This window comes from Styela clava, chromosome 6 (genome assembly GCF_964204865.1).
Source record: "Styela clava chromosome 6, kaStyClav1.hap1.2, whole genome shotgun sequence".
Taxonomy (NCBI): Eukaryota; Metazoa; Chordata; class Ascidiacea; order Stolidobranchia; family Styelidae; genus Styela; species Styela clava.
The window spans coordinates 18,629,845-18,645,333 of NC_135255.1; the positions used below are offsets into that span (position 1 = coordinate 18,629,845).

General features: G+C 33.9%; 1 protein-coding gene across 2 annotated transcripts; it reads right to left on the bottom strand.

Annotated features, from left to right (window-relative positions):
* Positions 1-270: 270 nt before the first annotated feature.
* Positions 271-14,294, bottom strand: LOC120331669 (kelch-like protein 12). Of its 2 annotated transcripts, XM_078113605.1 has the most exons (13): positions 14,152-14,294; positions 13,289-13,409; positions 12,027-12,180; positions 10,788-11,005; positions 10,201-10,347; positions 9,485-9,584; positions 9,080-9,103; positions 8,904-8,980; positions 8,426-8,606; positions 6,202-6,336; positions 4,566-4,721; positions 4,003-4,147; positions 271-1,444 (listed from the first exon to the last, which is right to left on the bottom strand). In XM_078113605.1, exons 1-13 carry the CDS (start codon positions 14,220-14,222, stop codon positions 1,321-1,323), a joined length of 1,653 nt encoding a protein of 550 aa, XP_077969731.1. In that variant the 5' UTR covers positions 14,223-14,294; the 3' UTR covers positions 271-1,320. The 2 variants fall into 2 exon arrangements, with proteins under 2 accessions (XP_077969731.1, XP_077969732.1); XM_078113606.1 differs by lacking the exon at positions 6,202-6,336.
* Between the last annotated feature and the right edge of the window lie 1,195 nt (positions 14,295-15,489).

The window sequence follows — 15,489 nt, forward strand, 5'->3', positions numbered from 1 at the left end:
TTACAAAACTTATCAAAAGATATTAGAAAGGAATTCTAAAAACGAAACAAACATACCTATATAAATTTTGTAGCATCTCAAATGAATGAGCACTTTTATCTAAAATATTTTTCGTTCCATAATATCCCAGTTATCGCTTGTTAATTTAACGACAAGATTGATAACTTCCTTTAATCATGTTTGATTTAATTATAAATATATAAATTTATAACCTGAATTGTAAAAATTAAGAAAACATTTAATAATTTAATATTTGAAATGGCCACAGCTGAAATAATTAATGCAACTGCAGATACTGTGGATATATAATAATATGAGAGAGCTTTAGTGTGATACACATTTATATCACATTTCAGTGACTTTCAACTTTTTTTTATTACACCTAAAACTTTTGACAGTATAAATAGATTGCGGAGAAACCAAATCAAAATTGCAATTTTTCTGAAAAAAGAGAGTAATAAATAAGTATCTTGATTCCTGTCTAGAGAATGAGAAACGACAATTTAACACAGAACACCAAAAGTAGTTTAGGAAACACCGGTTGAAAATCACCGTTTTATGGAACATGATCAAATAATTACATTGATAATATAGAATATAAAATTATCTAAACCAGTCATCCCATTCTACCTTTAATCATGAAATACAGAATTATTTAAAATAAAATATCAATAATTGAAAAGCAACAATAATCTGACATAATAATAAAAAAAATAGCAAATTAACTGAACTGAAATAATACGTTGTCGTCACAATTATTCATGTATAAACCAATTTGAATAAGTATGTTACAGTCTTAGGGAAATAGAATTAGAGAAATACAAGATTCGATATCATCAAATATTTTAAGTTTCAAGAAGTTATCAGTTGGTTATACCAATGTGAAGTACAAAGGAACAATTGGTTATACCAATGCTTCCTAACTAGGGAGAATTTTTTTCGTTTTGTGAGAAGAATTTTGTTTTGTATTTGCTGTAGTATTACAAATATCCTTTTTAATAATTCATGAACACACAATACACTACCTTCTTCAACTGTACAACGGAAGTGCGACTTGCACATCGCACTAGCAAAAAATCCATTGCAGATTGAACAAATAAAGTAGTTTTTAGGTAGACTTAGGAAGGAATGAAGAGTCCAAAGTAGGCAGAGGGGGGACATGAAAAGATGGAAACCATTAGTAATAGTAAAAGAAGTATTAGAGATATTTTATTTAGATTAAATATTCAAATGATATATGTGTGAAAACACTACAAATACAGAAAATGATTCCAAGTGAAAAGATTGGCTTAAATGAGTTTCACAGAAAATTAAAAATTGCTAAGTCTGTAAATATAAAGCAACTGAAGCTTCTGGATTGACAATTTTCCCCGATAGGCTCCCAACAAGCTTCCACTTCTTTGTATCATGATCATACTCCTCAATAGTATCGGAACTGCGTACCCTATTAACAAAAATAATTGATGAAATGATATTTACATGATGTTCAAATTATAGATATTTATGTCTGGCTAGTAAATAAAAGTAGTATCAATAATTGCTGTAAGATGACTTGCCTCGTGTTTTTAAGTTAAGAATCGTCAAAACCGTATATTATACTATTATGAATCCTTTCAAAAGAATATAGAATATATCCCGAATTGAAATTGGCAGAAAAACTGCTGGGGTCATAGGTATTTCAAAGTCATTATTGCAGAAAATTTTAGATACCGTATTTCTCCGCGTATAATACGCACTTTCGTGGTCACACTTAGTTTCACAAATATAGGGGTGCGTATTATACATTGGTCTAGAAAATATCAAAATATATTAATTCTCATTTTAGGCTTAAACTGGCTAATATTTGTCACATTTATTAATCTTAAGTTTTTAATTTTATGTGGCAAAGTCTGTTTGAATCAGATTATGCTTGATTCGGTGGAAGCATACCCAGTTCAACAACAATTTAGTGTTGATGAAGGCGCAGAAAAAATGGTGAAATAAAAGTGATAAGAACAAGCTGTACATCGGTTAAATCACCATACGAGTGACCTACGGCTTCTCTTTGAAGTGTGGCGTCTGAAAACACGTTCTGATATCGGGCCTTGTCAGCTTTTAAAAGGGAGGGAATAACTTTAAAAGATACTTCAAAACTCTCTTACAGCTGTTGACCCAATTTATTTGACATGGTCTTTTTAAAGTTATTTTTTTTGTCAACCACTAAGCCCTAAACTTCTATTATGGATTTTTAAAAGCGTGTGCTAGAGTTCTATTCAGCAATATATCTTTAAATTACACTCCGAAAAAAAAATTTTTTTGCAAAAATATCTCAAAAATTTCTAAAAATAAATTAGACTTTGAGAAATTCTGTGTACAGTAGAGGGTTAATAATTAATTCCTAATTAATTAATTTTTTTTCAACGTTTTCGTCAAGTTTTTCCTAACACAACATCACCGAAACGCCTATTATAGCATAAATGGTTATTACTCTGAAATTCACAATTGTATCTACAGGTGTATCAAGTTCAAGGCTAAAATTACTGATTTTGATGACGTCACAGCTCTTATTATTACTGCACAGACCACCCCCAACGCAAAAAAATTAAATTTTTTCGACGGAAATGCGCGTAGAACGGCGTAAACAATCCCATACGCGCATTTACGCGTTAAAATTACCATTAATTTTACGTTTTTTTTACCTACAAAAAATCTCCATACTTCTGCCAACTATGGAGCAGTCAAAATCATATTTATCAAAACAACACAGCGCCAGGGATGGTCAGGGATAGTATATATGTCTGAAAATACATGCTAAGTCATTATAAAGGAGTATTTCCTGTCTGAGCTGAGTCGACATTTTCAGACGTCTGACAGGCGATTTTGAAATCCACGCTATTTATAGAATTCGCACGATGCGTCACGGCTGGAAGGTTCCATCGCTTCTCTCATATCAGGCGATAAATTCAACAAAGAGCTAAGAGCGATATTAACAGTAGTTTACCGAGCACAAAATTAAGCGTAAATATTCTCTCATATGAGCTTAGCCGCTGTAAAAGGGTTTGTCAAATAACATCACATCATGATTGGCAGATGTTTTACAGGCAAATACATAAAACATATTACCAGATATATATAGTTAAAAAAAGGCAAGCATACAGAATGCCTGGAATGTCCGGAAAAAACACCTACAAGGCAAGAGAGGACGGAATTTTGATATGCGTATTATGCATGGAATTTGGAAAATTCTCGTTAAATATGTACTAAAACATTGGTGCTTTTTATCTATGGGTGCGCATTATACAGAGAAATACAGTAATTCTGTTTTAAATATTTCATGGCTTATTGAATAAAATCAGTTTTGTCTAATTTTGGAATGTTAAGTATTTAAGTTGTCGTGTAGTGTTTGAAATGTTCTTGAACAATTTGCTAAAAAAAATATGGTTTATTGTGAATGTAGAGAGTGGCCCAAAACAGGAGAGAGACCCATAAATTTTTAAATAAATTTTACGAAAAGTAAAATGTATTTAAAACTCATGTTTGAGTATGATTTTATCCAGAAGTTTTAGCAATCCAGAACACTTTGAAAAGAATTTATGTTCGTTCTAAAATATGTTCCAAATTATCTGGGTTGTGTTTTTGGAGCTATCGTGTATTTAGATATTCAATTCAATTTGAGCAACCCTGATTCAAATACTCAGAGATCAATGAATTTTATTCTTCAAATATTTAAACCTGTGGTAATTATTTCCTAACTGGAACGAAAAGACCAAAAATTTTAGGAGAAAATTGAGGAAATAGAATGGTGTATGGTTTCATCACACGATCTTTTTGTCTAATCTCCACCTCTTTTGTAACAAATTTGTATTTTTCGCTATACAATAAAACCTACAGCCAGACATGCATCATTCCATTTTAAAAGTACAGTTTCCACGAATGAACTGCTTAGCATTTCTCCAGAAATAAGTGCATACAAGAACAAATTCATATTTAGGTAATAAAATTGAATTCAGGAATTGATCTTACCCGCCAATAACATATATTTTGTCTCTGAAAATGCATGATCCTAACTGTTGTCTGGCATTATTCATATTAGTAACTGATGTCCAGTTTTCAGACTTTATGTCAAAACAAATCACTGTAGCAAGTGTACCTGTCCATGGGGTCCCTCCTGAACAAAAATGAATTTCACAGGCGTGATTTTTTTTTTAAATATTATTTGAACTTGTATAGATGACCTGTAAAATAACTCAACAAAAACTGAATTTTTAAATTAGCATTGATGTTAACGATCGGCAACATAGTAGGTCTTCATGAAAATAGATTTTATTTTGATTCCGATTTGTTCGTATTGATGAATAGACTACCGGTATATATTATTAGAAAATATCTCCCGTATTTTAAGCAATATCGCAATATCTACATTTCAACTGAATAGCAATAAAATAAATTTAAAAGGTAAAAGTAAATTTAAAATGTTTAAAATAAAATAAAAGGTTTGCTGAAGATGCAAAAAGTTCACTGTTAGTGATCATGCTTGAAATGTATAAATCTATTTTAAATTTAAAATTTTAATATGAATCACAAACCCAAGACATAAATCGCTTGATCAAACGGCACAGCTGATGCAAAACATCTCACAGAAGGCATGTTCGGCAACGTGTACCACTTTGGGATTGCTGGATCAAGTTTCAAAATATCAGAAATAGAATGTCTGTTATATCCGCCAATGCAGTAAATGAAGCCTGAATACAAAACAACTTCTTTACCAGAATTGTAAACTATAGGCTCAACACACTTTAATATCACTTAAAGAAAAGGCTAAAATAGGTGTGAGGAGCATAATTGTTATCACGATGCTTACAACTCAAGAGAAAGATTATTCAATGCTGTGTAGATGATTACAAGTATAAGATTTGTGCATTTCTTGCTTATGTAATGACACACAGGTATCTGGGATGCAAAGTTAAATATTTCTACATGAAAGTGTCATTAGCAATTCTGTCGCTTCTAGCGCGGCGGTGTGGCTCATCATGCTAAGCGTTAGGAATACGCTCGCCACCGCATCTCTGATTACCCTGCGTGGGTTCGCAGGTTCGAAACCCCATGCAGATTAGTTATGTGCAAAAGGATTGCTGGACTCCTCGCCGCTGCAAGGTGGTTCACGTAACCGCTGGTCGATTACAGCTTCCTCCGCCACCAAGTCCACGCTTCCGGAAAACAAATAACTAAGCAATCCCATACCCGACATGCAATGGTAACCGGACGAGAGGCCGTGGTTCGCCATATGATTAAGCCGTGTTATCGGCTTTCATCTCCCCCTGGAAAAAATATGTAAATCCTATCCTATACTGTCATTCTACTTAGTGGTATACAGGGTGTCTCAAAAGTAAGTAAACAATTTTAATTTGCTTTTTAGGTACGCATCACAGACCTTTCATTTCTTCAGGAAACATAGTATGGATGGGTAGCAAAATTTAAGTATTGTTCGCATATTTCATCAAACCACAGAAGGACAAGAAGATCAACCTAAAAAAGGAGAAGCAAAATTGCTGTTTGGCAATTTGGAATTAATTCGGCTCCTACACGACGAACAATTTATGTAATTCATCGTAAATTTATGAAAACTTGATCTGTAGTTGATGCACAAGGATCAGGAAGGCCAACGAGCGGATGCTCTGATGAAAACATTCATAACCGAATTAATTCCAAATTATCTGTTAAAGAGGCGCCGAGTTTGCTTTACCGATTCATATGCTTTTTGCCAAACAACATTTCTGCACTCTATTTCTTGGGTTAATCTCTTTGTCATTCTGTGGGTTGTCGAAAAATGCAAACATTACTTAAATTTTACTACTTCTCCATCCTATGTTTTCTAAGGAAAGTAATCCTATGTTTTCTAAGGAACGCACTATGATGAGTACCTGAAGAGCAAATCAAAATTAAAAGTGTATACTTACTTACGAGACACCCTGTATATACAACCGACCACGGGATTGCGGTGACAGCAGCTTGCAAAATGGATACGCAACAAAATGGAAGACTACTGACTCGGAGACCCATGGAAAACTTTTTTTCGAAGAGTTGAAAATAGTCTATGAGAACAGCAAGTAATGGAGATACAATGGAGGAAACAATCAAAAGCTGCAGATAGTGTAACATAATTTATAAAAACAACATCGATTTACTACTGATAATAAAAAAATACGGAGATTAGCATCGGACCATCTGCAGCAACAACTGCACAATAACAAGCCGGTACTGGTTTATCTATCAAATGAACCCATGAGTTGTTTGAAGGTCGATACGTTTCAACAGCTTTGCTTGAATTAGAAGAATCATCAAAGGCATAAATTGAACCTGGAAAATTTGTGAAGAGTAAGCTATATGAGAAGCATAAAACAGTCCTTTGTTGGCCAGTTGTTTACAGTTGCAGCCCGATTTATATGATGGAAGGCTCTGAGTCAGGGGTCGGCAACCTTTAGTCGCTCGCTGGCAAAATTAAGGGTTGCAAATCTTGGCAGGCCACTGAGTTACTTCCGTATTACCCGATCAGGTCTCACATAAAACACTTCCCATTTTCGCTAAGTACCACATCCACTGGCGTTCGTTAAGCACGGCATCGGCGGGTACACGTTTGCGGAATGGCCACAAATTGGCAAAATTTTTCGTATTTTAGTTCTTGAGGACTAGCCAAGTGACTCCCGTAGTATTTATACCTGAAATTATGACCTAACCCTAACCTGGTACACATACTATCTTCCAGTGTCCGCCATCTTGGTTCGCATACTACGGGAGTACCCAATATTCTGTTTCTTGAGCGTAGCTTATAAAATTAAATTATTGTTGAAATTTGCAGCTTTCATTTTGTCGCTAAATTTCAGTGAAGCATCGTGATACTGCCCACGGACCGTACGTTGTCGACCCCTGCTCTAGGATAGAGGTGTACCAATGTATTGGTATCGGTATCAGCAATATCTGTATCAGTATTATCGGCCAATTTTTCTTTATCTGTATTGTATCGGTATCGGCTAAATGAAGACCAATATATTTACCTTTTTGATATGATCCAGAATGTTTCAAAAAATAAGTTGGAATACTGACGTTTAAATTATTTTTTGCTTGAAAGAAATAGTGAACTATCAGTCATGCACATCCCCACCCATGCGTGTTGAAACATGAATAGGATTCTGACCTGTTTTTAGCTATTTATTAGCCAAACGCTCAAATAATTTGGCAATTTTCGTATTGACATTTTTATTATTACATAGTAATTATGAAGAAATGTATCGAATATTAATGGATTTTGAATGTGTAAAATACAGAATACGACATTATATTGGCACCAAACCTTGCACATGTACCTCACTGTATCAGTTTGATCGGTTAAGTAGGCTAAACATTTATTTATTTTACCATCCTGGTATCCAAACCTTATGAGCAGAGACTATAACCGAATTCTTGACTATTTTAAATACGTTTTAATAAAATATTTTAGAATTATTGCGAATACATTGTAAAAACCCCCACACAAAGGTACATAAGAATTAGTCTTTAATAATTTTATCATTGTAAAGCAGTGGTAAGGCATGTGTGATATAAAAGAAATTGTGAATTTCTTGGTTTCAGAAAAGAAGAGTTAATAAGCATTTATTTATACCTCGGTGTTACTTGACAAGTACAGAAATGGGAGCAACTAGGCGGCCAGTTTCAAATCATACAGTAGAATCGAAGTCATTATTAACAGCACACATACAATTCTGACTGTTTATCGTCAAGCGCGAGTGTAATTTAGTCCATCGGAAACGACAAGTAAAATCCCCCTCCTCTGACACAATTATCACTCTACACAGGTATTAAATATTGTGATTACAATAATTTTAATTTTGTTCAACTATACAATTTTCTTATAGATTTATTGCCGTGGCCACCCAGACTATCCCGAAATATAGGATTTACATTTTTCCCGGGGAGAGGAAAGTCGACTCTCATCCGGTTACCATTTCATGTCGGGTATGGGATTAGTTAGTTATTTGTTTTCGGGAGCATGGACTTGATGGTGGAGGAAGCCGTAACTGACTAGCGGTTACGTGAACCACCCTACGGCGACGAGGAGTCCAGCGATCCTCTCGCACATGACCATCCCCGCGTGAGATTCGAGGTGCGTGAGATTTGATACACTTAACGCTTAGCACGATGAACCTCACCGCCACGCCTACAATATACGATAATAATTGCAAAATATTGTAAAATAGTAGAATCAAAAACATTGTCGACGCGTTATATAGGTACTTCTAGTTGGCACTGATTGAAATAAGAAAAAATTGGAAATGAAATCAACATAAATCGTACTTCTTTCCTAATGAGAAAAATATTTTAATTTCTCAGCCTAATTGAATAATACAACAAAAAAGAGGATATATTACAAATACATCTTCCCCAAACTTACCATCCAATACGACGGCTCGCGTTCTTCCTACATTAGCACGATCCGCTAATATTTCCCAAGTTGCTGATGTATCGGCATAGTTTAGTAAACGATAATTTCTTCCATCATACCCAAGCACATAGATATCGTTTCCAAGTACAACAGCAAGAACATGTTTTTCCATAATTTCAGCAGTGATTTCCTGCAAAGAACAACAAAGAATGACAGGTCAATTTCAAGTATTGTTGATAGAATATACACAAATACTGAATTTATTCGGGCAACTTAAGCTGTTCATATTTTCATGATTAGGAAACTGATACATACAACTAGTACATACAACCTCTTTTTAAAGAAAAAATGATGATTAGGCCTTGTTCAAAAAGTTCTATTTTAAAAATTACTTATAAAATATATAAAATAAAAAAATATATTGCAATAGGACCATTCCGCATTCACTGGGTGTTGTAGTTGTTATTGAACATGAGAAATAACAGACCCGCATTTTTGTCCAGGTTTTCCTCTCAGGACTGAAGCATTGAATTGATTTCGACGTTCGATCAAACACGGCAATAACTAAAATGTCAAAAATTAGTTAAACATATAATAGTACTTTACAAATTAAAATTAAGAAAATTAATTACAAATTAAGAAAATTACAAAAATTTGACTTACCATTGTTTTCGTTGCTGCTGGGACCTGATGAAATGAATATTAGTACGAATAAATAAATGTAAATGTTTAACAAATTTTATACATCTGCAAGGTTTATTTCATTTTGGCTCATCTGTCAGTGTGATTGAAAGAGGTTTCATTACAGCAGATATGAGTATAGTGACCTGCTCCATTTCATCTCAGAAGAAAACGAAATTAAATACTAAACATATTAGATGAAGCATAAATGGAAAATATCTTACTTCCTTGTATTTGAAATTAACTTACAAAGCTGTCTTTGTTTAGTTTTTTAAAAGTTTTTAAATTTGTTTAATGGAAACAAAACTTGATGATATCTGTAGAGTTCAGTATGATGCAACAACCACCAATTTACTTTTCAAGATTCATTAATTGAATTAGAGTTACCTGTCTTGACAGAATGCTTTTTAGCCTGGACATTTCCGCCCTTGCCAGTAACTGTAGCAAATAGCAACTTCACACAAGGCAGAGAATTGGAGACCAGAGGCTTGAAAACAAAAAATATTCATTAAAATTGTTTCACATAGAAAATATTGTACATTTTATTTTATAATGATTAAAAAAAGAACTGTTCAGTAATACACTGCATTGCGTACAGTTCCACAAGTCAGATGTGCTATCATGAGCCAAAATCTTTAAACCCACATGTAGTGCCGGGCATTTTAAATCGAATATTCGGATCAAATACGGAATTATCCGAATTGGTTTGGAGGGAAATTTGAAACGCTGCCATCTTTTTTTTCTGTCTTGAAAAGGTCAAGGTCGCTGATTTTTTTGTAAATCCATCTATCCACGGGACTTTTGGAATATGTTTTTACTCTTAATTCTATCACATTTCTCGTCTAGAAAATGCCCAGACTTACTCTCCGATGTGAGCATGTGGAATGGAAGCACACCACTATTATAATAATTTATTGTACTCTCTGCGCTGGCTCGATTTAGTTATGCAGGTTTAATAATGCAGGGAATAAAGCTGCCCTCGATTCTGAAATCATTAGTTATTCAAACATGCCCACACACACTAGTCGACGAGAATTTTGGGATATTTGTACAGAGCCTTGTTCCCAATGATGATATGAAAATTATTTTACAATCGGACTTGCCTCTTTTTCCACAAGATATGTCATGTATTCAAACGATAAATTTGAGAAATCAAACGTTTTGAAAATTTCTTCAAAACATTTGGCACGGTTGTCCGGTTCATGCTGAATCCATGCGATCAATGCTTTGCATTTGTCAGGAGTGGAGGCCTGGAAAAAATATTTTCTGCAATAGTTAAATAAAGCTATAAAGTTGTAATTTTAGTAACAATTAGTCCAGGCATGTAAGTTCAGATATGTGAGCAACAATTGTTATAATTTTTAAAATAAAATCAAAATGCTGGCAATGAAATTGTATCCTTCCTTATAAAAATATATTCAATGCAAGTTGTGAGCAGGTTATCAAATGTTTCATAATAACTAAACATCAAGTGATGAAATGTTACATCTTTGAATGAGAAAGTGTAATTCTGCAGAAATATTTTTAATGATAATGATAAGCGTCTGCCATGATAAAAAATCATAAATTGGCTGTCACAATATATACCACTGAATTTAATATATTTGCAAGTTGTCTGAACTTGTAAATAGAGAAATTTGCTTTTCTCATATTCAAATCACCAAAAGCAATTATAATTATTCTAACCCACCTTCACATTCTCAGCTTTCATTAGAAAGCGAAAGTAATCGTCTTCAAGGAGCTTGAAATCTTCAGAAAGTACAACTGAGCAAAAGTTTTCCAGAGCAAATGCATTGCAATGCTCTTTCAAATTTACACAGTTGAACATGCTGGCAATTCTTTGCGTTGAAACAAATGATCCAGATCCCAAGTCATTGGCAAGAAAAACAGCAATTCCATCACAAAGCCCTGTGATATAATTGCGATAATGGTATTAGGATAAGAAATACATATTTACCGTGGTGGAGAAGGACCGATTGACTATATGGCGAAACCGCGGCCTCTCGTTTGTTTACCATTCTATGTTGGGTATGGGATTAGTTAGTCAGTTATTTGTCTCAAATTCATGGACTTGATGACCAGCGGTTATGTGAACCAGCAAACCATCTTCACATAGTTATCTCTCACAGAATTCGAACCTGTGAACCCAGGGTAATCAGAGGTGCAATGGCGAGCATATTACTAAGCATGATGAACGCCGAACCTAAAACTAATAAAATATATGGGATATCATTGGGAAATGGTCACCTGGACAGCGCTTTCGCAAGTCTTAGATATGGTCAGTTTCATTTGTAATTTTTATATCAAGGAGCGAGGAAAAATATATTTTATGAAATTATTGTTATACTCTGTCAGTTTCCAGAGTAAAGGAAAACTCAGTCATATTACAAACCTTTGTTCCTCATTTATATCATTTATCGACTACCTTGTCAGTTTGTTTTATATACATGGAATGGATTACACCATAGGTGTGTAAGCTCTGGCCCACAAAAAAAGTTGAGTGACCTGCGAAGAAGTGCCAAGTTTGAATGGCGTGCGGTCCGAGAAAAGAGTTTTTAAATTCTGTTGAATCTGGTATGTGCGAGTAATTCCAATTCATTTGCAGTGCAAAGCCTCCAATTTATCATCTGTGGCTATGATGTTACAATGCCTAAAAGCTAGCTTGTGCGAAGTAAACAACGCATGTCATTAGGTCAATAACCAAAATTGTTGTGTATTTTACTACCAGAAAGTCTATGTCAAATAAAAGGATTGCCCACGTTTTCACCCAGTTATTTGGATCTGGCCCTTCTATATTAAAGATTGCACACCCATGGTTCACACATTTACAGCTTCCATATGACAACTAGAAAAGGAGTACAAATGTGTTATGAGATGCACTATAACCATCTGATCCAAATTTACAATAAAAAATAAAATATTTTCTAACTTTGCAATTGCATCATATGAGCAACGAGCATTAACTCCTCACGGTTCCCATCAGCTACAGATCCATTCCCAGTGTAAATAAAATCAATGCACTTTTTAACACAAACTGGATTTGATTCCTTTATGTCGACGATGCCTGCCTGGCTTTCTTTCGTCTGAGAAGGTAAACAAATTGACCTTAACGAAAAATTTAGAACCAGGTATGGATCCAAACTGAAAATTTAGTTAATGTTTAGAATTGAGTTGATGAGGGTTTGAATATTATCCTGGTTCTGATATGATAGAGAACAAACTGGCTCAGCGATGTGGCGAATCCTACTAAGGGTTAGTAGGTTAGGAATACGCTCGCCACCGCACCTCTGGTTACCCTGCGTGGGTTTGCTGGTTCGAAACTGTGCGGAAATAATTGTTTGCGAAAAGATTGCTAGACTCCTCGTTGCAATAGGGTGGTTCACGTAACCCCTGGTCAGTTACGACTTACTCCACTATCAAGCCCATGCTTCCGAAAACAAATAACTGGCGAACTAATCCTACATGGACTGGGATCCGGACGAGAGACTGTGATTAAGCCGTCTTATAGGCTTCCCTCTCTCCCGGGATGAATATATAAATATTATCCTATCCTAGCCCACTAAAATCCAAATGGAAAATGCCGAACTTGATAGCAAATTTGATTTATCAGTCTCATATTTATACTAGATTGGAGAAGTGGGAAAAAATTCCACACTGTAGAACACGGCAGATACCACTCACTGCATATTGAAATACATCTTCGGTTTTAATAAAAAGTTTGTGGTCAACTATGTAGTTTATGGATCCAAATCCATTTTCCCCCCTATTTCATACACTAAAAGCGTGGTTGAAAATACTCAACTATTGTCTGCACTTGAACAAAGTTGAATGAACCAGTGTGGGCTTCATTGCCATATGCTCAATATAACAATTTTGTAAATAAAATATTTAAAATTGATTTGATATCAGAAATTTGCTGTATTTAATCTTTTGTAGTTTGTACGCCACTTTTTTATAACTATTGCCTCAAACAAGGCCTATACAAGCAGTCACTGATATTTCACGATATGTTAGGAGTTTCGTCTATTTGATTTGGTGATTTAAAACCAAGATCTGTGACACCGACACAGCTAAGTCTACGGTTTAAACCACCAGTCATGCTGCTCTTAATCCCAAATTTAAAATCTATTCAAATATTTAAATCGTTTTTGTCATCACTGTTGGCTAACCCAGGCTAATACATATACTCACATCATGAGACAGCATTGCCTTGAAATAATCAGATCCAGCTGAAACTACATTTTTATGAACTGGAATTTCTTCAGATCCAACTTTTATGAGAAAATCACAGAACATTTTGTTCTCCCTCATTCTGAAAAAAAATATCTAACAGCGTAGAGAAGATAGATGAGATTAAGTCTTACCAGTCCACTTTCATGATTATGAGAACTAGGGAAATTAGTGAAAATTCAGTGAGGACTAATGTAGATTATCCAACATTATAAACATATTTTCAAAAATGAGGAAATGGAACCATTTAATTGTAGGATATGGAAGTTTCAAAGAATTATTTTCATCATGACGTGAAAATGTTACAATGTTATTTGAACATCTAGTATCTACTTGTCGGTGTGATTATGGCATGTGAAGTGACGTAAATGTACATACAAAGTTATGACAGTGAAAGATAAAGCTTGAATGAAAAAAAAATTGAATTATTTTAATTGTAAAATGTCCCAATGAACCTCAAACCGAAAAAAATCAAGTATCAATAAATGTTTTTTTGAGCAATATTGGTCGTGTTTAGACGATAAATGCTTGAGGGTAAAGTCTAGTTCAAATTTTCCAAACCTAGGTCTCCTATTACAAAGAGAAATTTCCAATTTTTCACAGAATACCGGAACAAGCCAAAGTCTCATGGTCAAAACTGATTTTCTGAGAATTGTGAGCTAGATTCAAATTTTTTGCTAAAAAGGAATCGGAGCATTTTTTAAATCCTCGTAGAAGTTCGAGTTGTGCCAAACCTAGGACTCCCATGACAGAATGAATTTTCCATATTTAAATATTTTATTTAACCTAATTAAATATTTGATACACAATATAAAACTATATACCTGTTCAAATTCTCCAATAACTCAGCATCATGGGCATTCTTATCCATCGGGATTGTTCGTTCTACTTCCATGTTTGATTAATGTTAAAATAGTCAGTAAGACCTGAAGGCTAAGTAACTGCAAAATTCTAAATAGAATCTGAAATAGTAGAGTATGCACTATTACACAAGCATTGGTATAATAGAGGGATTGAAGATACAGCCAGCATTTTTAGAAAATATTTTTTTCAAGATACCAAATGAACCCAAAGTTATCTGCGATGAATCAATAAAAAAGATTATCAATAAAGTCAATAATAATGATACGATGAAGAGCTGTAGTATGATTCTTATCTCTTTATCACATATTTTAAATCCAACACGATGCAGGGCACGATGTAACAGAACTATGTATAAAAATAAGTGTTAATGAGCACATGGAGTAGACAAGTTGATAAAAAGTGAAATATCCTATATGGCAGTGAATTTCAAGCTTCTTCATTCTAATTTTTCATTCTTGCATTAAACCAAATGAAATTTTCAGATTTATCTGAGGTAAATGTACAATTTTCGAGTAATTAGCTCAATTCCTGTCTCATTAAGGAAAGAACACAACAAAAAAAACAAAGAGAAAAGGTTACATTAGATAGAAACGGTGATGGCTTTTTAATGTAATATCTGTGCATGCTTCGGTGGTAACAAGTCTTTTATTATGACAATGAATGACAAACACACAATTAGTTCTTCTTCAAGAGTTCTCAGTTTCTGACTTTTTAAATTTTTCTATTCAAATACCTATTTTTCATGTCAGTAGTGGTTGGTAAAATATGTACGTGGTATGAATAACGTTGGCAAAGGAAGACAACTAACAAATTTGAATGGCTAAATAAAAGGATTTTAGAGTTGGCTGCTGTTCCTTATTATAAATTTTGATTTCATTTTTGTTCAAATTGTAACCAATCAGAAAATGTTGAGAAACTATAATTTGATGCGAAACACCTGAATGTAGTTCACGTAACACAGGTCGAAAATCACTGCTATATGGAACATGCTCTTATAATAACATTGATAATGTAGAATATAAAATTATCAAAACCAAACATATCCTTCTAGAATTAATCATAAGAAAATCAATATTCTTTAGTTACAGAATCTTTTAAAATCATATTTCCATTACTGACTGGAAAGTAACGATAAATTGACATATTATTATTCACAAAATATAGGTTCATAGAAAATTGAGTCACAGAAAAACAAATTCAAATAAAACTGACCGAGCTGAAATTGTACTTTACATTTTCAAAATTATTTAGGCATAAACAAATTTGAATAAGTGTGTTACAACCTTTAGGACCAAGGT